The 25,928-nt window shown below is 43.2% G+C and overlaps 1 protein-coding gene across 4 annotated transcripts in view; it reads right to left on the bottom strand.

Moving 5' to 3' along the window:
* Positions 1-25,928, bottom strand: part of LOC137415830 (cytoplasmic FMR1-interacting protein 2-like) — a 57,180-nt gene that overhangs the window by 8,254 nt on the left and 22,998 nt on the right. For all 4 annotated transcript variants that reach the window (XM_068101352.2, XM_068101349.2, XM_068101351.2 and 1 more), the window contains exons 6-25: positions 18,659-18,760; positions 18,297-18,478; positions 16,961-17,057; positions 16,686-16,814; positions 16,292-16,396; positions 10,817-10,908; positions 10,516-10,633; positions 10,223-10,342; positions 9,348-9,473; positions 4,951-5,117; positions 4,672-4,813; positions 4,408-4,561; positions 4,059-4,215; positions 3,236-3,332; positions 2,094-2,170; positions 1,747-1,855; positions 1,501-1,620; positions 936-1,135; positions 663-750; positions 58-201 (exon numbers count right to left, since the gene is read on the bottom strand). In XM_068101352.2, the coding sequence (XP_067957453.2) occupies positions 58-201; positions 663-750; positions 936-1,135; positions 1,501-1,620; positions 1,747-1,855; positions 2,094-2,170; positions 3,236-3,332; positions 4,059-4,215; positions 4,408-4,561; positions 4,672-4,813; positions 4,951-5,117; positions 9,348-9,473; positions 10,223-10,342; positions 10,516-10,633; positions 10,817-10,908; positions 16,292-16,396; positions 16,686-16,814; positions 16,961-17,057; positions 18,297-18,478; positions 18,659-18,760 (2,526 nt within the window). The remainder of the gene's footprint in view (positions 1-57; positions 202-662; positions 751-935; positions 1,136-1,500; positions 1,621-1,746; positions 1,856-2,093; positions 2,171-3,235; positions 3,333-4,058; positions 4,216-4,407; positions 4,562-4,671; positions 4,814-4,950; positions 5,118-9,347; positions 9,474-10,222; positions 10,343-10,515; positions 10,634-10,816; positions 10,909-16,291; positions 16,397-16,685; positions 16,815-16,960; positions 17,058-18,296; positions 18,479-18,658; positions 18,761-25,928) is intronic.

The raw sequence follows: 25,928 nt of genomic DNA, 5'->3' as shown, positions 1-25,928 counted from the left end.
ACTATTTAATCTGTTAAACATTATTGTTGCAGGTTCTCCCCCTATTCCCAAACTTACCAGACTCTTAACAACCTTGAGAAGCTCTTCCATAACCACTGCGATGCCCTGGTAGCCAAGGAGACGGCACATGGTGCGGAGGTGAGGTGCACCGACAAAGCCTCGATACGTGCTGTATATAGATGTGTAGGCAGTGTTCAGAGCCTGCGGAGCATGGCAATCCATCAGAACAAAGTAGAGAGCAAACACCATTAAAGTCTCCCTAAAATGAGCATTGACTAAAGCTTCATTCAGATAACTGGAATATATATTTTTGCCAAGATTAAAATAAATAAATAAATAAAGACTTTAAATGAGGGCTGCCTTACTATTTCTAGCCTTCATCGACTTTAATGCAACACTTGTGGTTCTGCACATGACCCTGAACAAAGCGAGCAACTCTATTATTATACACAACATACGAGCAACTATGAACCTGATAACAGAACAATGATGGTTTCAAAAAGCATCGACTACATCGTCGGAAGGTTCACAACACTTCACAAGCATCAACCCATAAAGTACTATTTGTTTTAATCGGTGCTTGAAAGGTCACATGGCCTGTGACGTATTCCTATCCCCATCAATGACAAAAATGTCTTATCTCATGCCAACAATAAACCTACTTTGCTACCAAACAAGTACTGTGGCTGTGCATTGGGTGGTTTCTCTCGGTCCAGTTTCTGGGAGAAAGGATATGGTGTACGAACAAATCTAAGGGGGAGGAACAAAGTTTGAGATTAAATTAAGAAGACAAAATGCAAAGGCAATATGTCACAGTCATCTCTCACAAAATATGTGAGATGTCTCACAAAATATGTCTCACAAAATACGCAAGACAGATGAGCGATGTGCGGTAAAGAGTGCAGGAATGTTGCGATGGGGCAAGTAGCAGAGACCGGCCGGTAGATCCGTTGTAGCAGAAGTTTGGCAGAAAGTCATAGTTGAGCTCCCAGAACACGTGCAGCGTCGTGCGGCCGTACGGTGCAGACACGTTATGGTTTGCTTCTCGCAGCATCGCATCATATGGGTCGAGCGTCAAGAGGCGCGACAGCAGCCGGTGAGTTAAGCGGTTCACTTCGAGTAATCCTTCCAGCTCCTAAATATTTGAGCATTGGACAATGGGAGAAACTTTATTGTTTTTGAATTGTAACAAAAGACCCAACATGGTTCTTCTTCTTATTATTTTTTAAGTGTGATTTTATAAGGAGGAGGAAGAGAGACAAAGCACCAATATTGCCAAGCAGTTTCTACTTTGGAACATATGATACCAAAGTCGATAACCACATCCTCATTGCTTCAAAGTTTTGGAATTATAGTGACTATATATTGTGACTATATACTATCTAGTTTTGGAATTATAGTGAAATATAATTATAGTTATAGATGTATGTTCCAACCAAAGTCAAAATGGGTACAATCAATATATTCAGAAATATAAATGACAAAAATTACGGGACTCACCACCAAGGATGACAGATCTTCACTGTCAAAGCGCGACACAGCCAAGTCAAGGGAGCGAGCCAGGGCCGTAGCCACTCGCTGCGTGATCAGGCGGTTTAGGTCGATGGATCGTCCAAGCAGCTAAAACGCAAAATTGATGCCGTAATCAAACAGGATCATCAATAATGGTGTATAGTTCAAAGCATTTCTCAAAACACTAAAATTCAGAATAAATGCTCCACTCTCTTCAGCCCAGCCAGGTCAGACCTGCACGTGCCGCTGTTTGAGCAATGTCTCGTAGCGCGGCGCGGCGATCGGTGGCAACGAGACTGAAAGGTTCTTTAGCTCTGCTTGGAGTCGCTTATCCAACAACAGACTGGAACGGCAAGAAACCAACCAACAGGTAGCCTACGCATGTTTTCAGAAACAACGCTCGAGTCAAGGTAGACATCCAAGGGTAGATATCTCTTGCACACATATTCATCAGTACTGAAATTGAAAAGTTATCTTAATAAATGGAAAGTCAATCGGGTGATGCAATCAAGCAAAACACACAAAGAAACATGAGAAGTGAGACTCGGGTGTTTACAAAACAACAAAAAGGAAAATCTTACCTGCCTGCCTGTGTCTTGTAATGCGAGAAAATTTGGTCAGAAAGCTTGTACACAAACTGGTCAAAACATAGGTTCACCTACAAAATAAATAAATAAATACAATCAACAGCACACTCAGCATTTGGTTCTGTCTCTAGAAATGCCATTGATCATCTATCTATAATTCCAGTAATCTCTGTGTGTGTGTGTGTGTGTGTGTGTGTGTGTGTGTGTGTATGCGACCGCTGTTTCTCGACAACTACCGGTCCGATATACTTGAAACTTGCCAGGTATATTGCTGGGGACCCGAGGATGTGCCTTTTCAAGGTTTTAAATTAATCGGACAAGTAGTTACCGAGCTATGGCGATTTCTTTACCAAACTCCGCAAGCCGTTCGCTTTGGACCAAACCATTGCATGTAAATAGAGGGGGGGGATTGTCACCGTACTCGCAAGCCGTTCGCTTTGGACCAAACCATTCCATGTAAATAGAGGGGGGGGGGATTGTCACCGTACTCGCAAGCCGTTCGCTTTGGACCAAACCATTTCATGTAAATAGAGGGGGGGGATTGTCACCGTACTCGCAAGCCGTTCGCTTTGGACCAAACCATTTCATGTAAATAGAGGGGGGGGATATAATTTTAGATATATATATAGTACGGGCATGCCCTAGTAATCATAATGGCAGCTCAGCATCTTTCCACGCAACCTCAATCATAACATTCAAGGTCAGACGCAAAATATAATTTCATGCGATGGATATGCCTCCGCCTGCGTTAGATGTCAACCCACTGTTACATTTGATCTCACGTAAAGATCACTTGAGAAAGAGAGAGAGAAGGATAAGTAAAAAAGCGACATCAGATGCTTCTAACTCGAGATATGACTTGCAAAATTATTTTCAAAGGCCACATGACCTTTAACCTGTTGAACCCAAAATTGAACCCGTTAATCTTTGCATCGCAATCCATACTGGTGCCAAGTTTGGTTGGCATCCCTTCTGTGGTTCACAAGTTATTGCGGTAATGAAAATCTGATATGCACGGACGGATGGACACAAACAAAAAACAATGCCTCCGACACCTTCGGCTGCATAAAAAGAAAGAAAAGACAATCCCCAAAAAAACATCCAAAAAAAGAAAAGGGCAGAAACGCAGAGCACACCTCGGCTTCGATCTCATCGTACAAGAACTGCTTCTTGAACTTTGTGAGCGCATAGTATGCGCTGTCGTTGTACAGATCCAGGGGGTAGAGGACATACCTGGTGAGGGAAAGCAATCCTCAAATTAAACTTATAAATCTACATAAAAACAAAAAAAATCCCAAAACAACCACAGGCAGCAACAAATGAGCGTTTCACCAACACTGTTATTCAGCCTTGAATCCTATATCAAGGCACTTTGAGGCGTGGGGGAGGACAGGGTCAACAAACTGTAAAACTATGTCGAAACAGAAACGATTTGCCTATCCAAAGCAAAATAGAGCTCATCTCATGGAAACTCAAAAACGTTATTTTGGAAATACTTCCAATGGTGTCTCTTGTCAAGCATTACTCGAAGTTCCTGGTGCCACTTTTTAATGGGAAATACGTTTTGTGGTACTGCTCAAACGCGAAACGAATGATTAATAGTACTCGCGGTGTTCAATTACAATTGGCAGTTTAAAAAGCAAAACGAGCAAGTCCAGTGATAATTACGGTTTAATAGCAATAATTTCACATCACCAACTAGGGTTTAAGGAATTGCAGCGTCAATTGGCAGGTATTTTTAAAAAAAACTCGGGTCGGCCCGGACTCCCATCCAAACGATGGCCATTATCTGGGAATCCAAATGTGATACATGCTTGCCCATTGTCTACTTAATGTCCTAATTCATGTAAAAGAACATGTCTTCCAAGGTTTACTTCACACCACCCCAACAATCCAGCTGTACCCACCCAATAATATTCCATGCCAACCCAACACACTCCAACAATGTGTCATACTCACTCCATCATAGCCTGCTCCTTGGTTTCCAAGATGTGATCAGTCAAGATCCAAGGCATAGACATTTCAATGGGGAATTGGATGCGACGACCCATAGTGAGTTCCAGGAAGAACTCGCGGAACCACAGCTGAGACAGTTCGCAGCACTGCTGCAGGAACTCTGCCCAAAAATAATAATAATAATAACTAGAATGCATCCCAAAATGCAAAGCTCGAAAAAAAAAATGAAAATTTTATTAATTCATCTTCTCCATATTCTCATAACAAATAAAGGTTTGTTGAAAATTAGATAGAAAAGGAAATACAGAATCATCTATGTGCATAATAACAATGAAATTTGGGTAGGACTCACCACCAAAGTTCAGCAGATGAGGATAGAAGAACGAATGTCGGTGAAACTCTTCGATGGCAAGGATTGTCGGACCCTCCAATGAGCTGCGAAGAGTCTTCTTCGCTCCACTTTTATCTGCCACCAGTGACTCGAGCATTGTCCGCACCATATAAAGCTGTTAATTCAAAGATGTGCTCTTAAGAAACCAACAAAAAAATTCGATTGCACACGAAGATGGTGGAAGCAAAATATACACGAAGATGATAATAAGGAACGAAAGTTCACCTGCGTGCTTGAGGGACCAACTGTTCGCCTGGGAACTTTGATCTCAAAGCCACCCTTGGGATCTTTCTCACCACGCAGACAGGGGTCATTTGTGGGCTCAGTCTCCCAATCACAGCACGTTTTACGAATGGCTTGGAGAACGCTGGCAGCAATTTACGAACACATACAATAAACAAAAATTTTTTTGCACAACTCCCTGAAGAACACCAAAATACTCATAGAAACAAGAAGCTTCAGCGCATTTGTTTATTGAAAGATCGATTTAGATTACACACGTACCTGATGACGACGTTTTTCCGTTTTTTCGTTGCCTGTCGTAGTGGTTCACGAAGCGCGATTTTAGCAAAGTCCTGTAGCGCAGCATAGACCGTGTGCCGTACCGCTTGGCTGAAGACACTCTCCATGCGACCCATAAGCACCTGTAGCCCCTTTACCATAGCAACGACCTACCAAGAAGACAAAATTCAGTGACGAATTACCTGCACAACTAAAAATGTCAGTTTCTTTGTCGGCAGAGGAAATCTTAAAAGGATTTCAAGTGAAGGCTGAAATTTCAATAGTGGTATCTGTGGATCCCAAAATATCTTTGTATCACAGTAGAATTGTACATCACAAAACACTCACGTTTAAAAAAAAAGTGAGAAGAGAGGGGATTATTTAATTTCCTTTGCATCCTGGAAATGAGCGTCGAAACTTTGGCAAACACCTCTCCATACCTGTCAAATGGGTCTTGCACTCCTCACTGTTGCATTCAAACTAAAATACGCGAATTGGGGTATGTCTGTCTGTCTGACTGCAATACATTCAGTACAATACAACAATACAATACAATACAATCTCAACCAAACTTGACAGAAGGACTAAAGGTCACACGTCAGAGGTTGAAGCACCTTGATTTGCTCCCCTCTCCAATGGGGGTTTCCGCTTTGGGTGACATCTGTGTTAAGGTGTACAGCCATGTTAAGATAGTTAATCATGGCGTTTTTCCAAGGCTGCCTCTAATTACAAAAGTAACAAGAGCAATTTCAGAGATTGCAGCCCCTCGCCAGGACGTGTTTGTATGGTGTATTTGTGTGTTTATTAGCTGCTGTGCTTGTATGGTTTATTGACGACGTACATTTATGTTCAATCCAATATGGCCACCGAACCACATGACCGATGAAATCATCAATTTAATTCTCCCATACAATTTTTGTGTACATCATGCTCAATAAATTTCAAACTGATCGGATCAAGCGTTCTGCATGTCTAATTATGATGTCATAATGAAGGCACCAATGACATAATCATTAAGATATGTTGTTCCCCATGGGGAGTACTTCACAATGAGCCATTTAAAAAAAGATTCCATGGAGCGGTTGCAGAGATATAGAGGTGCAAAGCTCCCTAGATGACGCCTGTACCATGTGACCTATAACGTCATAAGTACCATTAAAAAGTCGACAGGAGGAGGTGAACCGATGGCGAAAATTTCTTGGCAATCGGACCAATGGTTGCAGAGAAAAGCATACTCACATTCTGTGCGGACAAACAGACAGACAGACAAACAAACAAATGGACTTAGATGCAATACCCTCTTCTCTGGCAAGGGTAATAACACCAATGAAACAACAAACAACAACATGCATTTTAAGGCCATTTTCCCTGCAAGAGCGGGGGTTAGCCTTGCGGTCCCCATGACAATCTTCTCCATATTGCCCTATTTTCTGCATCTCTCCTTGTTAACCCCCTTGCCCGCATGTCTTCTTCCACCGTCTTTAGCCAAGTCTTTCTCGGTCTTCCCCGTCCTCTACTTCCTTCTACATTCATTCCCATCACTCTTCTCAACCAGTCACTTTCATCCTTCCTCAACACGTGACCAAACCATCTCAACCTGTTCCTCTTCACAGCATCAATCACAGGCTCTATTCCCATCATCTTTCGCAATTCATGATTTGTCTTCCTCTCTCTCAGCGACACTCCGCACATCCACTGAACCATTCGCATTTCCACCCTTTCCAGCCTTCGTTGCTGATCGACATTCATGACCCATGTCTCGCTCCCATAAATCATAACACTTCTCACACATGCAGCATACACCTTTCCCTTCAGCTTCAACGACACTCCACTCCTCATCAGCACGCCACTCAGTTCCCGAAACGTCTTCCATGCACATCTCACTCTAGCAACCGTTGCCGAGTCTGATCCACCTTCTCCATTCAGCATGTCTCCGAGATAGCAAAATGTTTTCACACCTTCCAGCTTCACGCCGTCTCCAAGATCCAACTCAACATTTCCTCCATCTGCAGCTCCCTCTGTGCACACCTTACATTTGAATGTAGCTGCCACACTGGTTAATGACCCTCTCAGACCACTACATTTTTGATGAACCCACTCAGCGCACATTGTACATTGAATGGAGTTCACTCCGACACCCTTCCTGCACACAGCACATGGCCACTTCCCAGTTCTTTCCACCTCACCACATGCTTTACCACTTGCCATCACCTTCGTCTTTCCTATATTCACCTTCAGACCTTTTGTCTCCATACTTTCCTTCCACTTGTTCATCTTTTCCTTCAGTCCATCCATACTTTCCGCAATCAACACCAGATCATCTGCATACAACAACTCCCACGGTAAACCCTCCTTTACGGTCTGAGCCAGCACCTCCATCACAGCGACAAATAGTAGTGGACTTAGTACCGACCCCTGATGCACTCCCACCTTCACCTCAAACTCACCACTGTTCCCGTCCTTCGTCCTTACAGCTGTGCGCGCTCTTTTGTACATTGCCATCACAACTCTGATCAACCCTTCCTCCACTTCTAACTTCCTCAATGCCCATGTCAATACTTCGCGTGGAACCCTATCGAATGCTTTCTCCAGATCAACAAACCCAAGAAACAACTTCTTCCTCTTCTCCATGTACTTCTCCTGCAACTGCCTCACAATAAAAAGCGCATCTGTCGTTCCTCTTCCTGGCATAAATCCAAACTGCATTTCGTCGATCTTCACCTTCTTCCTTATCCTCCTCGCCAACACCCTTTCCAATACCTACATTCCATGCTCCAATAACTTTATCGCTCGGTACGAGCCACACTCCAGAGGGTCACCTTTCCCCTTGTATAGAGGGACAAGGGTACTCAGTTCCCAATCCACTGGAATGCAGCCTTCTTTCACCACCAGATTACAGATCTCTGTCATTCTCTTCACACCCCAACTTCCTGCTGCCTTCAACATATCTCCCACAACTCCCGCCGGCCCTCCCGCTTTTCTACTCTTCATTGCTTTTATCGCTTCCTCAACTTCCTTCTCAGTTATCTTCTCTGCCGGTCCTAAAACTGGGTTACTCTCTATGTTGCCATCCCATTCATTCTCTGTATTCAACAGCATTTCCATATATCTTTTCCATCTTTCTTTAATTCCATCTGGGTCCACAACCATTTGTCCCACTTCATCCTTCAAGCAACTCACCCCCATCACATCACACCTCTCTTTCGCTATCTGCTTTGCAATCCTGAATACCGCTCTCTGACCCTCTTCCGAATCCAAGCGTTCTCTGAACATTTTCCTACATGTCTCCTGCGCCTTTGCTACCTCTTTCTTTGCAGCCTTCTTGGCTGCCTTATAACTTTCATACTCTGCTTTTTCTGCTCCCGAACCTTTCGCCTTCTGCCACTCCTTGAACTTCTTCCTCTTCTCGTCAATCCTCTTTCCAACTTCATCATCCCACCACCATGTTTCTGGGTGCCTCGGTGGTCCTTTTGTCCATCCACATACCTCACCAATGGCTCCCAACAGACTATCTTTCATTGACATCCAACCACTTTCAAGCTCAACCACATCATCCTCGACCCGACTCAGCCTCTCTTTTAATGCCTCCCTTACTGTCACCTCTTTCAACCTCCACACCTTCATTCTCGGTTGGTACTTCACCCGCCGAGCTCTCCTCGCACCTTTCACCCTTATGTCGCAGACAACCAAGTGGTGCTGTGAAACAGCCTCCTCCCCCGGGATCACCTTTGTGTCCCGGAGGTGCCCCCTATCTCACCTACGCACCATCAGGTAGTCAACAGTTGTCGTCGACCCACCTGACGTGTATGTAACAAGCTTATTATCCCCTTTCTGGAACTGAGTATTACAAATCAACAAATCAGCTCCATCAGCAAACTCCAAAATCCTTTCACCTTCTCCATTTCTCACACCATATCCGTAACCCCCATGAACTCCCTCAAAACCGTCCATACTCCTTCAATAACAATAACACTAATTCCTTCTACCAATTCCTTCTACCAAATAACACCAATTCTTCAATAACACCAATAACCACAATAACACCAATGAAAATAGTATAATATTAATGTTATTACAAAATAATGTTAATACTAATAATACCCCCCACCCTTCACCAAGGGGATTTTCCTCCTTGAACAAACGACGAGTTAATGTGCATAAATAGGGTATCTTGGCATTTCGTGGGGGCACCCCAACCTAAAGTAAAAATATTACATTACATTACATTACATTCAACAATGGAGTTATATGATGTCATTCTACAAATCTTACAAGTACAGACATTTCCTTCCTCATTAGCCTCTTGCTATCATCATCACCATCATCATTATCATCATCATCATCATCAAGCCATGGGACTCTGAGGTGGGTACGGAGGGCATCCGCAGAGCATTACAAACCTCAACAAGTGCAAACTTCTCATCGCTGGTATAGTTGTAACGTGTGGCTCTCTCATACTCTTCTGCATTATCAGGACACTCCTTGTTGGAGAACTTGTCTGTTGGGTGAACAAGCTTCCAGGAATACTGTATGCAGAGCAAAAAGTAAATGTCAACAATCAACCATCAAGAAAATGCAACACCAGCACGATTGAAAGAACACAATTCAAACGAGAACGGCACTCAGTAGAGAGCATACCTCCACCAAGCTGAACAGGTTACGTTTTGTATCCCACTGATAGGTCGGATCTGGATTCAGACTTAAACCTAAATCTAATCAGCTCGTTATTGTCGCCTAATGAACTCATCCACCAAGTTCTGTCATAATCCGTTCACAACTTTTTGAAACATCATGCTATATACCGTTTTTGGCCCTACCACTCAATGGTGAAGAATCACTTTTAAAAAATTTAAGTTCTCTGATCCTGATTCGAATGTTCTCCAAAATCGAATCCATTCTTCCATATCACACACCCAACCTGTCCAACAAGTTTCGTCCAAATCCGTCCACAACCTTTTGAGATATAATGCTGTATAACGTTTCTCCCTATCTCACATAATGGTGAAGAATCACATAAAAATTCTTGGATTCAAATCGGGATCCAGATCTTTACCAAAATCTAATAATTTCGTCCTTTCACATATCCAACCTCACCACCAATTTTCATCCGAATCTGTCTACAATTTTTTGAGATATCCTGTTCACAAACAGACAGACAGACAGACAAACAGACCGAGGTGAAAACACAACCTCCATCCATCTTTCGGGGCAGAGGGGAAGAAAATAATCACAACAATAAAAGTTCCGTCAAAGTCAAAACCATTTCCAGACTCACCACCTCCATAACCTGTGCACTCCAGCGAGCAAGCAACTGCAGGCCTCGAAGGGCGAGGTCACATAGCTCGCGCTGCTGCAAGTCCGACTTTATGCTTTCCTGCCCAGACGCCTTTACGACCTGTGTATAGGTAAATGGGCAACCTTCGTCAGACCTTTCCAATTGTGAAAGCACTTAAAATGGACTGTTGGTGCACGTGCCACCATTAGAGATATAAAAGTGCAATACAACAGCGTTATTGTTCAATACTGATGTAAAGGGCAATCCTTGAGGCAGCAGCACAGTGTTCTTACCTCAATGTTGCTATGCCGGGCCAGCTCGGACGTGAAGCGGATGTGCTCTTCACGGATGTGGCCCATCTGCTCACAGATGTTGTATTGAGGGCTGCTGCTCTGCCCGATACATGTCCACCTGGAATACATTGATGAATAAAAAGCACGACATTGCGTTGTTTACACCATCGTGGCATCAAATAAAATAATAATTCCTCAAAATGGACCCCACCAAGTAAAGTTTAGGACAGGAATAAAGGATATGAATATTAAAAACTGTGGAAAAGATTTATCTGAAACAGAGAAAAAAAAAAAGTCTTACCGTGACTTGTTCTCGTCATAATGGGCACTTGTCTGGATATAACGAGCCAGCTCAATCTGCATGTCTCCAAACAATGGCACCACCTGTAGTTGCTGTAATGTAATGAGAAGGCTCAATAAAAGGACATCAATTGGTTTGGTAAAGTTTAATACAATGGTGAGCACCACAAACGATAGTGGGTATATGTAATATAAACCAGCCTCGGTGGAATAATGGTTAGAGCGTCCGCTCTGAGTGCGGGATGTCAGCGCTTTGAACCCCAGCCCCAGCATATCAAAGACTAAAAATGGCATGTGCTGCTTCCTTGCTTGATGTTCAACATTTGAAAAGGATAGTGCACGGACAAACAACCATTGGTTGGTAATAATAGGGCTGACGTAGGAGGCCATGAGGCCCGTCACAGCCTAAGTTCGTTGTCAGGGAACTCATATTATTTGTCCCCTACTAGTTTCACTGGAGGGGACTAGGTTTGCTATCCGTCCAACTGCCCACCCCACCTGTGGTTTTTCAGACTTTTTTTCCCATACCCTTTAACATATTCAACTGAAACTTGGTAAATGGCTTTATTATGATAAGTTACAGAACAAGTTTGTGTGTCGTTTTCTTCTTCTTAATACATGGCCTAAGGTGCATAATGAAGCTGCACATGCACACACACGCATGCGGGGGAAATGCCGCCACTTCCCGGGGTATTATGGGTACCAGCGACGTCAAAAATGGCGTCCACAGGCACAGAATATTTTTTTTGATGCGATTATATTGATTTTTAAGTAATAAAGAACTGGACATGGTTTTTAATTCAAATACTTTTTTTGGGGTGTTACAGTTTAAAAAGCAAACCCGTCAGGTATCACTCCTAAAAATTGAGATGGTCATGACGTCATCTGCGTGACGTAATCAAAGGCAAGGTTGTCTCAGCACGCAACAAACAATGGCCATACAACTCGCTCCAGACTCGTCAAAAAGTGAATTTGACAAATATGTTCTGATCTGATTTTCTGATCAAGAATCCTTTGATGGTCAAAATAATTATAACAAGCGTTACGCCTAGGTCCCCCGTCGGTGAAGTGATGCGAGTTGACAAAGTGGAAAACGCAGAAAACATGGGATGATATGATAATTCGCTCACAAGGGTCAGACATACATGGAGGTGGCCATCTTGGATTTTGACGTGGCGACCCAATTTTTAATAGCGTTCGTCCTTATGCCTAGATACACCCACATACCAGATTAGAAGTTGGTACTTCGCTTATTTTTCAAGATATTCCGCTCACAAGGTTCAGACATACATGGCGGCGGCAATCTTGGATTTTGACGTGGCGACCCAATTTTCAATAGCCTTCTTCCTTGTGCCTAGATACACCCAAACACAAGATTAGAAGTTGGTACCTTGCTTATTTTTCAAGATATTTCACTCACAAAGTTCAGACAAATATATGGTGGCGGCCATCTTGGATTTTGACGTGGCGACCCAATTTTAAACAGCGTTCTTCCATGTGCCTAGATACACCCACACACCAGATTAGAAGTTAGTACTTCGCTTATTTTTCAAGATAGTCATCTCACAAGGTTCAGACATACATGGCATCAGACATACATGGCGGCGGCCATCTTGGATTTTGACGTGGGTTGCACCCACACATCAAATTCGAATGCAGTCCTTCGCTTACGCATGCACGCACGCACGCACGCACGCACGCACGGACGGACGGACACACGGACTGAGGGGAAAACCATAGTCCCGCTTTCGCTCCGCTGTGCGACAACAAGCGTTACGCCTAGGTCCCCCGTCGGTGAAGTGATGTGAGTTGACAAAGTGGAAGACGCAAGGCGGCCATCTTGGATTTTGACGTGGCGACCCAATTTTCAATAGCGTTCTTCCTTATGCCTAGATACACCCACACACCAGATTAGAAGTTGGTACTTCGCTTATTTTTCAATATATTCCGCTCACAAGGTTCAGACATACATGGCGGCGGCCATCTTGGATTTTGACGTGGCGACCCAATCTTCAATAGTGTACTTCCTTGTGCCTAGATACACCCACACACCAGATTAGAAGTTGGTACTTCGCTTATTTTTCAAGATATTTCGCTCACAAAGTTCAGACATATACATGGCGGCGGCCATCTTGGATTTTGATGTGGCGACCCAATTTTCAATAGCGTTCTTCCTTGCGTCTCGATACACCCACACACCAGATTGGAAGTTGGTACTTCGCTTATTTTTCAAGATATTCAGCTCACAAGGTTCAGACATACATGGCATCAGACATACATGGCGGCGGCCATCTTGTATTTTGACGTGGGTTGCACCCACACACCAAATTTGAATGCGGTCCTTCGCTTACGCACGCCCGCACGCACACATGCACGCACGGACGGATGGACGGACGGACGGACACACGGACGGAGGGGAAAACCATAGTCCCCCTTTCGCTCCGCGGTGCGACGGGGGACAAAAAACTACCCACAGCAAAAAATATCCTCAAGATGACAGTGGATCACGTGGGTAATCAAATCATCGTTTTTTGGGGGCAGGGCCAATCGAGCGTAAAGGGACACCAAAAAACATTAATATCTTCCTTCCAAGATTGTTATTCAAAAAACGAACAATGGTTAAGTGTTAAGTGAGGCCATATCTATAAATTAACCCAAACATTATTTTCTGTGTCTGTGGCCCTTTAAGTCTTTGGTATGACTCGATCCGGTCCAAAGCTAGTGGGTGTTTTTTTTAGGAGACACCATCTCCTTACTAGTGGTGCGGATATGTGAAAGACATGCTATTTTCTAGCAGAAAGCAATGAAATGGGTATATAGGAGTTTTCAGGTATGTCAATTTTAAAAATGGTCAGAAACAAAGGATCCAACAAAAAAAAAAATTCTGAATAATCACATTAATAATCTGGATAATAATTCTTTCCACAGGAAATTTCCACAACATATTTTTCCAGTACTTGTGCAATAGAAAAGTTGCATGAAACATGTTTGCTGGTCTGTTAAAACTGATCCCTGAAATGAAGTTACACAATGTATTGATAACTACAAATGTATAACAATAAGTTTATTAAATATTCTAGTTAGGACTAGTAATATGGGCAAGTCAGATGAAATGTAATAGCATTTTAAAATGCCCAAAAATATTCTTAATATTCCAGAAGTAAACATCTCATTCCATTTTTGACACATATCCTCCCAACACTGGATAAGCCGTTGGCTCCCTTTCGGGGGCGTTTCGCAAATTTTTCAGGGAGTTGTGCCCTTTATGGACTGAGAAAATATCACATATTATACATGGGTCAGTTTTAGACTTTTTCTCTTTACCCTTTAGCATAATGAACTGAAACTTGGTGCATGGATTTATTATGATAATAAGTTACAGAAACTGCAACTTATTCTGTCACTTTGCACACCTAAAACAATTTGTCCTTCTGTAAATGGCTCACAAATGCCAAGTGCTTGGAACAACATTCATTGGGACCAATAGGGGACAGGTATTGCAAAGAAATTCTCCCTCTTGTTATTTTTCTTATGGTTCCATTCCAGACTGGGAAACATATTGTTTTTGTTATGCTTATTCTCCTCGTTCTTTATCTTCCACCACATTTTTGCAGGTTTATTCCCTTTCAAATTCATTTTTTTGGCAACCGCGGGTCCAATTGACAACATTTTCACCATAACATTTCCAATCACAACGTTTCCATGATGCATCTAATTACTTGGAATATTTTAATAATAATTAATGACGTCATTGGTCAGATGATGCGCCAGCATGTTGGAAAGAAAAGGAAAAACTTTCTGGACCTCTTTCTTAGAAAACGCTGCATGGAAAAAAATTAAATATGGCTCATTGTCAAGTACGTCGCATGGGAATAAGTGTCAACGATGGCATCATCGGTGCCTTCATTATGACATCATAATTAAATCAAATTCTGAATTCAGTTTTATAAAGAGGATGTCAAGGGTCAAGTGTTTGATCAAAGCTGGGTTGTATCAAAGCAGGGCAGCTTAGAACCTGGTCATAACTGCCTGCAGTTATAAAGTGGCACGTCGGTTTATTAATTTTTAGCCGCGACGCTGCTCATAGAGTGCCCTCTGCTGTTGTTGTTGTTCTTCTTGTTCTTCTTCTTGTTCTTGCAGAGAAGACAAAACCTCAAAGCTCCACCCATTCTGGGAACCATAGCTCCACCCATTCTGGGAGAGCCTTCATATAAACAAATATCCACCATTTTATTAACTCGCATAGCTTTGAGGCCTGTTTTGTAGGCCCGTGGTGTCTTCCTCTCTCACACAGTTTTATTTCAAATCAAATTCGATATATCATTTCATTTTTCACAGTCGCTAGCATAGTTTTAGACTCGGTTGAAAAAAAACGGGAAGAAAATCCGATGAAAGTTGCCCTTTATAGAACGAAATGAATTCTCAAAGGCCTGTAACTTCAAGTCCATTGAGATTTTTTTTTTTTAAATCGCGGCATGGTCAGTCATACACCGCCCGAAATAAGAGACGGGAAAATGCCGAGATATATATATATTTTGTTTAAATCGCGGCATGGTCAGTCATACACCGCCCGAAATAACAGACGGGAAAATGCCGAGATATCTATCTATAATTCCAGTAATCTCTGTGTGTATGTGTGTGTGTATGTGTGTGTGTCTGTGTGTCTGTGACCGCTGTTTCTCGACAACCACGGGTCCGATATACTTGAAACTTGCCAGGTATATTGCTGGGGACCCGAGGATGTGCCTTTTCAAGGTTTGAAATTAATCGGACAAGTGGTTCCCAAGGTATGGTCACCGTACTCGCAAGCCGTTCGCTTTGGCTTTGCGAATGGACCAAACCATTTCATGTAAATAGAGGGGGTGGGTTCTACCGTACTCGCAAGCCGTTCGCTTTGGCTTTGCGAATGGACCAAACCATTTCATGTAAATAGAGGGGGCGGGGGGTTCTGTGGTCGTTACTGCCACGTGGTTTCAAAGTTTTTTTTTGTTGTTGTTGTTTGCACGCATGTTTTTTTGCACCCACGTACGGGCACGCCCTAGTATTAAAAATTCGTCCATTTGATGACAATCGTCACGATGAAATATTTAATTTATATGTCGTCACAATAATGTGGAGAGAGGAGCATAGCTTCGTTCACGTGTCGCCACACACGGGAAATTGCCGAGATATATATTTTTTAAATCGCGGCATGGTCAGTCATACACCGCCTGAAATAACAGACGGGAAAATGCCGAGATATATTAAAAATTCGTCGCCACACACGGGAAATTGCCGAGATATATTTTCACTTTGCACAAAAATAACATCAAGTAATCGAATCAATAGGAATGTCCTGTGCCTATAACATCGACGTTATAGGCACAGCTGCATCTAGGCATTGTGTAACATCGACGTGGCTTTTGTTTTAATTAAAACTTTTTGTACTTGTTTATTATTATAATAATATCGAACGTACAAGCTCAATGGTCCTAACCTTGAAGAACTTGTCTATCTTCCCAATGTTGATCCTCTTCTTGGCGTCGAGTTTGTAGATGCTGCTTTTGTCGCCATCCATGAGAAAAAGTCCAAAGCCCATAACCTGTGCCAGAAAGGAGAACAGGTGCTCTGTCAATTCATAATGCAGCAAAGTTGGCAAGCAAAAGGGCACAATCTGGATGCTGTTTTTTAATTCAATTAAACCACATTATTTAGCAAACTTACAAAGCAACTTGCATCAGTCATGTGACATCAATAAAGTGACAAATATATGGCTCAGCCAAATTAATTTAGTTTTAATCGTAAGAAGCACCAAGTCACCATTTTCGATTTACCAGGCATCGTTTGAATTGTACAAAATGGCCAACCCGAGTAGCTGTGAAGACACATACCTTCAGGAGCATGTGCTTCTCTCCAGGTGTAAGGTACATGCGGTTCTCAAAGTGTTCTACACTTAGATTAACAATGTCCGCCAACAGCTCCTCATATCCATGAATCACCTCGAGTTGTTGCTGCAAAGTCTGTGCACACCACCCAGCTCCAGGACATGACCAAACGCATGAACCTCAATCAGATTTTCACCCACACATCAAACCATTCAACCAGGTAAGGAAATTAAAGAAAGGAAAGCCCCCACACCAAGCTTAACAGATGAGATTGTACATACCTGAGTGATCTTATTGTGACTCGCCAGGAAAAGGGACAAGTTTTGAGATTCTTGAATAGCTTGGGGATCAGCCATCTTGCGTAAAAACTGTGCTGCCCTACACAACAAACTTGTAATAAGGTCACCATTCACAGCCATGCAAACTAAACTGTAACCTGATCTCCCATTGGAAAGACATAGTTTGTGCAACCTCATCTACCATATAAAACTGTGTATTTGTGTGTTTATGTGTCTGTTCCTCTTCATAGGGGAAGGTTTTAAAGGCTTTGAGTTGCGCTTTAGGAGGGATTTGAGTGGGGGTTTAATGGGCAATCTTCGAACACGGCTGTGTGTACACCGGTTAAAAGACCCAAAATACTCCAAGGACCCCGAAGACCCCAAGGACCCAGAGGACCCAAAAGAGCCTGAAGGACTGAGACCCTTGAAGACCCAAAAGACTGAAAAGACCCTGAAAACCCAAAATACACAGAAGACCCTTAAAGACCTCAAAGACCCAAAATATCCCAAAGACTCAAAGACACTGAAGACCCTTAAATACCCCGAAGACCAAAAAGATCCAGAAGAGCGAAAAGATCCAGAAGACCGAAAACACCCTGGAGACCCAAAATACACCTGGAGACCCAAAATACACCTGGAGACCCAAAATATCCCAAGACCCTTAAAGACCCAAAATACCCCAAAAACCCTGAAGTTTGCTCAAAACCAAATCAAAATTAAATTGAGAGATGAGCACATTTACACCAATACAATAGCCACACATTGTAATAAATATACTTTCGAAACTTCATCACCAAACTAACCAATGATACAATTATTGATATTGGCGTTGCCACCTTGATCAACATGTCTTATAATACGTGGTTCATGTTCTTACACTTTCAGTCTTTCATCCATCTTTTAAAAGATCCACAACAGTCTGATGCAGGCGGCCGCAAAAGGCAAATCACCATAAAGTGCGGCTGATAGTTTAAATTGACAGGTTTGATGCTTCATTTGGGAAATTTCATATTTACTTTTCGTTCCACCCTCTGTTACCTCATTTGCAGCAATCTTTTAGATTTTGCAGATTTTAAGCACATCAAGTAAAGCTTTGATTTTTATTTTTTTTAAGTAAAGCAGGAAACATGATAAGTTATGGTTATCAATGCAATAAAAAGGCAAATTCCCACAAAAATTAATAATCCACATCTATTTACCTGTCTTTTATTTATAAACGTCTGCAGTCAACCTCAAACCAGCAGCAAAGGCTTTTGTGAACTTTTATAGGCTAGGATAAAGCCAAGCAAAGCAAAAAGAGGTAGCGTCACGGCAAGGTGTACATGCCAGCAGAACACACCTTTTATAAGCTGAGTGATCATTCTTCACACTAGACTTCATGTTCTTCAGCTCATCAAGCACGGCAAACATGTTGATGAATTTTCCCAAGGTGAGCAGATATGCCTCCGATACAAAATCTTTGCGCCGTTCGGCGTGGCAAAGTCTCTTCACCTCCTCGCAGAAACGCTCAATCGCCTTGCGCTGCACAACAACCGCACACCATCACAGAAACGCACATCATAAAATAACACCTCGTTATTATCCAGAAAAGATGACAAAACAATGCCCAAGGCAGTTTTAAATTGGATTGGTTTATATTAAAATGTACATCCTTAATAGCTGGGACTCATCATACAATCAATGGAGATAATTAACACAAACCTGGAAGTACATGAAATTCATGAGTTTAGTGACTTCTGGCTCGAGAACCTCCACCGTCTTCTCGTAGATCTCAACACGATTAGGTTGCTCATTGCACTTCACCTGCCACAAAGCATACATGTACACACTTTGATCACACAAAGCTATAACCTTCCTATACACATGTTTGACTGATTGTATAACCAAAATTCATCTCGCGAGATCTTGGAGACGACGGCAGGGATTTTTCGAAGCTGCACACGTTCTCCACGTTTTCAAAGTTAAGTCATTGTTCACAATTGTATTTTGTCGAAACTGTATTTATCTTTCGGTGTGTGAACCTATAGTGTGTCCCTTGGAAGTTTCTCGGTGTTTATCTTTCATAAATTAATCGTTTGTTTGCCGCGCGTGTTGCGGCCTTTCCTCAGGCTTCCCCTGTCCCCTGTCAAAGTTTGTTTCTTCCTTCGCTGTTTTTGCTAGGTTTTTAGATTTCCCTTTCTCCCCCGAACTTCCCGTACATCGACTCTGTGTCTCACGTTTTAACCCCCCCCCCCCCCCCCCGAAAAAAACAAAAAACATTTATTTCCCATTCTCCACGTGTGAAGTTGTCCCATCGTGTGATTCTGCCCACATGCGCTCTCTCGCCCCGCCCCCATTATCTCCTTGCCTTCCACCTTTTCGTCTGTTCACTTGACTCGTGGTTGTCCATCTCGGCCCTCTCCCCGTTGGTATTTTTGTGAATATAAGATTGTTCTTCACGGTTCTGTTTAAATATGTTTAAACTTTCCCCTGCAGTGTTTTATTCAGTGGTTTATTACAACACGCTGTTTTTCTTCCTATTTAAAAGGCTTTTTTCAATTTCCTCTCCAACTCATTCCATTTCAAAAAAAAATTCAATCTCTTATAACTCTAAATCACTATATGCTCTAAATTCACATTCATTCCACCCCTCCTCCATCGTTCTTAAACGGATCGCTAACTTGAAAATCACAAGAAACCCAATTTGTTATAAAGGTTCATCTTTCATTAATCATCCACTTTCTAAACTCCCCCCTTGACCCTCCCCTCCAAATCTCCCCCCTTGCCCCTCCCCTCCAAATCTCTCCCCTTGCCCCTCCCCTCCTAAACTCCCCCCTTGCCCCTCCCCTCCTAAACTCCCCCCTTGCCCCTCCTCTCCTAAACTCCCTCCATGCCCCTCCCCTCCAAAACTCCCCCCTTGCCCCTCCCATTCAAAACTCCCCCCCAACCCCTCCCCTTCTAATCTCCCCCCCCCAACCATCCCTCCCAAATTCTCCCCACTCCCACCTCCTCTTCAAATCTGCCTCCTCCCCACTTCGTCTCCCTTCTATCTCATACCTCCACCTCCCCCAACCTTCTACTTTCCTCTTCCCCCCCCCCCCCCCCTCAAACAACCCCTCACTGTGCCTTATCCCATCACCATCAAACCTTTCGTCCTCCTCATCCTTCCCTCTCTTGTAAATCTTCTGTAATCTCTGACACACTATCAACTGCTCTCCCTACCTCCCACTCTCATCCTTCATATGACCCTACCCCACCCCTCCCCTGTCCTACACCCGATGCTCCTCCTCTCTCCACATTAACGGTATGGACCTCAAACATCTGGGGCCTTCGCTCAAACCTGATTGATCTCTCCATTCAGGTTGCTTCTGACAATCCAGACTTGATCTGCTTAACAGAAACTTTCCTCCTTCAAGATGTCTCTGATTCCTTAATACCTCTTCCTGGTTACTCCCTCCTCCGGTATGATAGACCTGAGCCTCGTCCTGGTGGTGGGGTTGCTATCTTTATCAAAAACTCTCTTACTCACTCTCCTTGCACTGCCCTCTCTCCACCCCACCCCCAGGAGTACCTCTGGCTACGGCTTCCTCTCCGCTCCCACCTTTTGTTCATATGTGTTCTGTACCATCCTCCAAACAGTGATGACTCCATTTACATTTCGCTGTCTGACAACATGGACCAACTTCTATCAACTCATCCAAACTCTCTCTTCCTCATATGTGGCGACTTCAACTGTCATCGTGCCAGCTGGCTGGGTGTGGGTTCCTCTCTCACCAGCAAAGGCCCCTCAGCAAAGGACTTCTGCGACTCATTGGGACTGACACAATCTGTCAATTTCCCTACCCGGATCTCAGTCAATGGAGTATCTTCTCTTCTAGACTTTGTCATGACAAACTTCCCTGCAAATGTCTGTTGCTCTTCTTCTGATCATGTGCTTGTTAAAGTGGACATCTCTCTGGCCATTCTCATAGAGCCTCCTCAGCGCCGACGAGTCTGGCATTTCACTCAGGCTGACTGGCACGGTCTGCAAGCAGCCATCAATCATCTGGACTGGTCTCCCATCTCTACTGCCTCTGACATCAATTCTTCCTGGGAATTCTTCCAAAGCAAACTGCTCTCTCTCTCATGCACAGATTTATCCCATCTCGTCTACAGTTGTCTTACCCTTCCTCCCATCCATGGTACACTGAATCTTGTGGTGAGGCAGTTGCCCTGAAGCAACTTGCCTTTGCCTCTTGGAAGGCAAATCCAACTGAAGGCAATCTCAGTTCCTTCCACCAAGCTCGGAACAAGTGTGTGTCTACCCTCAGGAGTGCCAGGAAGCACTCTCTCCACACTCAAGTTTGAACTTTCAAACCTGTCTCCTTCCTCCAAATCCTGGTGGCGTTTGGTCAAATCCGTTTCTGGTGTTTGTTCCCCCTCCATTCCCTCCCTTACCTCAAATGGCTACACAGTTGACAGCGCACGTGACAAAGCCGAATGCCTCAACTCTGTGTTTGCCTCAAAATATTGTGCCCCAATCCCATCTCTCTCTGTCCCGACGTTTCCCAGTCGAACCCAACTGCTCCTGGACTCTGTGTCCTTCTCTCCTGACAAGGTGGAGAAGTTTTTGTCAAACCTCGACTCTGATTCTGCAACTGGACCAGACGGCATCAGCCCACGGGTCCTAAAATCCTGCTCTGCCGCTCTATCTCACCCTCTCTCTGTTCTTTTCACCCTCTCTTTTGCTCAAGGTCATCTGCCAGCATCTTAGAAATCAGCAAACATTACCGCTTTACACAAAAATGTGCAAAAACAGATCCTTGCAACTACAGACCAATCAGCCTGCTCCCAATTATCAGCAAAGTCATGGAATCCATCATTGCTTCGGATCTCAAATCCTTCCTCTTCTACAATGGCTTGATCTCTGATCATCAATTTGGATTCAGACCAGGCCATTCTACACTGGACATGCTGCTTCTGCTGTCTCAACAATGGAGGGAGGTCCTCAATGCCAAACAGGAAATTAGAGCTGTCTCCCTCGACATATCACGTGCCTTTGATACGGTCTGGCACCCCGCTCTGCTCACCAAACTCTCCTCCTATGGTATTGTGGAAGTGTAACTCAGTGTAACATATTGATTGGCCCTGGTAACTTATTAATTAACCTGGTAACAAAGCAGATACATTTTATGTGTATGAACAATGTAATCTCTTGAAACACCTGGTCAAGGCCCCAGGCTAGAGCACCCCCCCCTGCTGTGTAAATGGAAATCACAGCAGGAGGGGAGCGAGCTGATGCCAGGACTCGGTGCGATGCATGACCTCGGGACATTAGCGGAGAGGAGATTAAGTCCAGTTTGGCGATATAACGAGAGCAAACGTTGAGTAAAGTACACTTGTCCTCAGAAGCCCTGCCCGACGGAACGATGGAATGAACGAGTACTTGCTACGTGAAGCGCTGACCGAACGGGAGTGTCGGATGGAGAGAAGGACCAGCGAAAAGAGTTAACCTGATCCATTATATTATGCGGTATCATTTTGGTAATTGGATGAAGTGAATACAGTTTAATAAACGAGACCTTTTGTAACCTGTGTCCGGTCTTTGGAGTCCTGTGAGTCCCCCAGTAAATTCCCTGACAATCTTGGAGGCACCGCTGCGATCAATTGTACAAGCAAGTCTTCTTTAAAAGGTGAGTGTGTCTTGTCTTGTCCAATATGATTTACGAACTTGGAAGTTATGGGTACATACATGGGGGAGCAGGTGATCTGGGGCTTCTTTGCGCACCGATGCCGCGATATAGGTGGCGTGAGCCATCACGAATGGGATTTCGATAAACGACTGTAGCAATTTATTCGTTTTTTTCTAAATGATTTCTGTAAATACATATTTTTGCGCTGGTTATTAAAGGGCCTTACTGTAACCTGGAAGCAAACGAAGCAAGTGTGCACCTTGCGACCGCTTGCTTCCAGGACGTGTAAGGCCGGTACACTCGTTTACCCACCCGGACACGGATAAAGTACTACTTTTTTTTTTGCACTTGTTCGAAGCACTTGACTTGATCGGCGCTCGGCGAGCGACAGGGAACCGGGAAACGGAATTATATTTATATATATATATATTTCCAATATGGTACACCGGCCACAACGATTTTAGCGATTATCCGAGTTTTTTTTTAACGATTTCTGTAAATACGTATTTTTCCTGCGCTGTGTAATTCTTCTGACACGCGCCACGAAGAAACGCACCACTGATGTGCATGAAGCGACTTGTTTGCCGGTTCGGTAAGGTCCGTCCGTACACGTGTACAATCGTGTACACCCGTTTTAAATAAATAATTTTTTTCAGTTTTCCCGCCATGCCTATAAATTCATGACAGACAACCCCCCCCTCATGCCGGTCCAGAATTATGATGAAAGATGGCGATTGAGAAAAAAAAAAAAAAATTGCATCAAATTTTGTCCAGGTCCATCAAGAAGCCTTTGAGACATGCTTCACGGTTGAATAAAAAACCACCGTTTAGAGTACTTCTTTTTTTGTTCAAAGCACTCGACTTGGAGCCAGCGACTTGCTCGGCGGGGGATATAATTTTAGATATATATATAGTACGGGCATGCCCTAGTGAGAGATAATTACAGGAAATGGTGTTTGTGAGTAACAACCACCCTCTGGTCGAGGCTCATAGAAAAAATTGATACTTATTGATTTGGCACGCTTACAATAGATATTAATGGCGAGGGTTCTGTGGTCGTTCGTTTTGGCTTTGCGAATGGACCAAAGAGACAAAGTGAGAAAGAGAGACAGACAGAGAGAGATAGACAGAAAAAGAAAGAAAGAGAGACATAGAGACAAACAGAGATAAAGATGATAGTCAGACACATAGAGAGAGACAGACAAAAAGAGATAGACAGAGTGAGACAAAGTGAGAAAGAGAGACAGACAGAGAGAGATAGACAGAAAAAGAAAGAAAGAGAGACATAGAGACAAACAGAGATAAAGATGATAGTCAGAGTCAGACACATAGAGAGAGACAGACAAAAAGAGATAGACAGAGTGAGACAAAGTGAGAAAGAGAGACAGACAGAGAGAGATAGACAGAAAAAGAAAGAAAGAGAGACATAGAGACAAACAGAGATAAAGATGATAGTCAGACACATAGAGAGAGACAGACAAAAAGAGATAGACAGAGTGAGACAAAGTGAGAAAGACAGAGAGAGATAGACAGAAAAAGAAAGAAAGAGAGACATAGAGACAAACAGAGATAAAGATGATAGTCAGACACATAGAGAGAGACAGACAAAAAGAGATAGACAGAGTGAGACAAAGTGAGAAAGAGAGACAGACAGAGAGAGATAGACAGAAAAAGAAAGAAAGAGAGACATAGAGACAAACAGAGATAAAGATGATAGTCAGACACATAGAGAGAGACAGACAAAAAGAGATAGACAGAGTGAGACAAAGTGAGAAAGAGAGACAGACAGAGAGAGATAGACAGAAAAAGAAAGAAAGAGAGACATAGAGACAAACAGAGATAAAGATGATAGTCAGAGTCAGACACATAGAGAGAGACAGACAAAAAGAGATAGACAGAGTGAGACAAAGTGAGAAAGAGAGACAGACAGAGAGAGATAGACAGAAAAAGAAAGAAAGAGAGCCATAGAGACAAACAGAGATAAAGATGATAGTCAGACACATGTTTTACAGATGGATACAGGTGGGACAAAGGGAAACACCGTATCAAGACAAGCCGACCAATCAAGGGAAACCAGAGACTTCTACTTCAGATACTCCTTGAAAATGGTGATATTTATCCTAGGAATGGGTTCTCTGGTAGTGGGGACTCTGTGTTGTATGGATTATTTTGGGGTAATGAGGGAACAAAACGCAACACCAGCAAATGATACACAGATATATGATCATGCGGAACGACAAAAGCAGAAGAGAAGTTTGATGAAGGATAAAGACACACCTTTAGAATCCGATGGATTACACGGGATTAATACTTTTTACATTTAGCCCATACAAGGGCTGCTATAGCAAATGAAAGTAATTGTTGGATATGTACACAAATGCCGCATTCTAGTGAGATCGGAGTACCATTGGAGGCAGTTCCTTTTGGTTGGGCGGAATTATGTAGCCGCTTCCCCCACACCCTGATAGCATCAGATTTTAACGGCCAACTGTCCGGGGAAGAGGGATGGAAGAAAGGGGGATATAATTGTAACCAATTTGAGGACAGTTATAGACCTACATATGATAAGAACAAAATGCCCTCTTACATGACCGTCCAGCAGCAAATAACAGGATTAATGTGTATCACCAGACCCCAAACGCCTACGCATAACAGGTCTATGGGAACCTCTAAATGCCACAATTATGGTCACGAAGAAGGCTGGATGAGAACACCTGTCCCACTAGGACCAAATGGCACGAAGGGTTTAGCTTTATATTGGGAAGGTATGTGGGGAATGGACAACACATGGACATATAATAATACGTATTTTATATGTGGACACAAGGCATATCCGTATCTTCCCTCGGGATGGTTCGGAACATGTTTTCTGGGGTTTGTGCTTCCACACATGCGCCTGTTAACAAAGTTACCAACGCATATCCTGCATTCTAGGCAGAGAAGAACTATTAGCATGGGGGAATGGATTGGAATGGTAATATTTCCATTTTATGGAACCTGGAAGGCAGGGCGAGAACTCAGGCACATGGCATTGGCTATGGAGAAGTTGGCAAATAAAACAGCTAGTGGATTGGAACTTGTTGGAACTTGTTGTTGGAACTTGTTGTTGGAACTTGTTGTTGGAACTTGTTGTTGGAACTTGTTGTTGGAACTTGCTGTTGGAACTTGTTGTTGGAACTTGCTGTTGGAACTTGTTGTTGGAACTTGTTGTTGGAACTTGCTGTTGGAACTTGTTGTTGGAACTTGTTGTTGGAACTTGTTGTTGGAACTTGTTGTTGCAACTTGCTGTTGGAACTTGCTGTTGGAACTTGTTGGAACTT

This window comes from Myxine glutinosa, chromosome 14 (genome assembly GCF_964187855.1).
Source record: "Myxine glutinosa chromosome 14, kmMyxGlut1.1, whole genome shotgun sequence".
Taxonomy (NCBI): domain Eukaryota; kingdom Metazoa; phylum Chordata; class Myxini; order Myxiniformes; family Myxinidae; genus Myxine; species Myxine glutinosa.
Note: the sequence above shows the minus strand (reverse complement) of the source record. Positions and strands in the feature narration are given on the sequence as shown.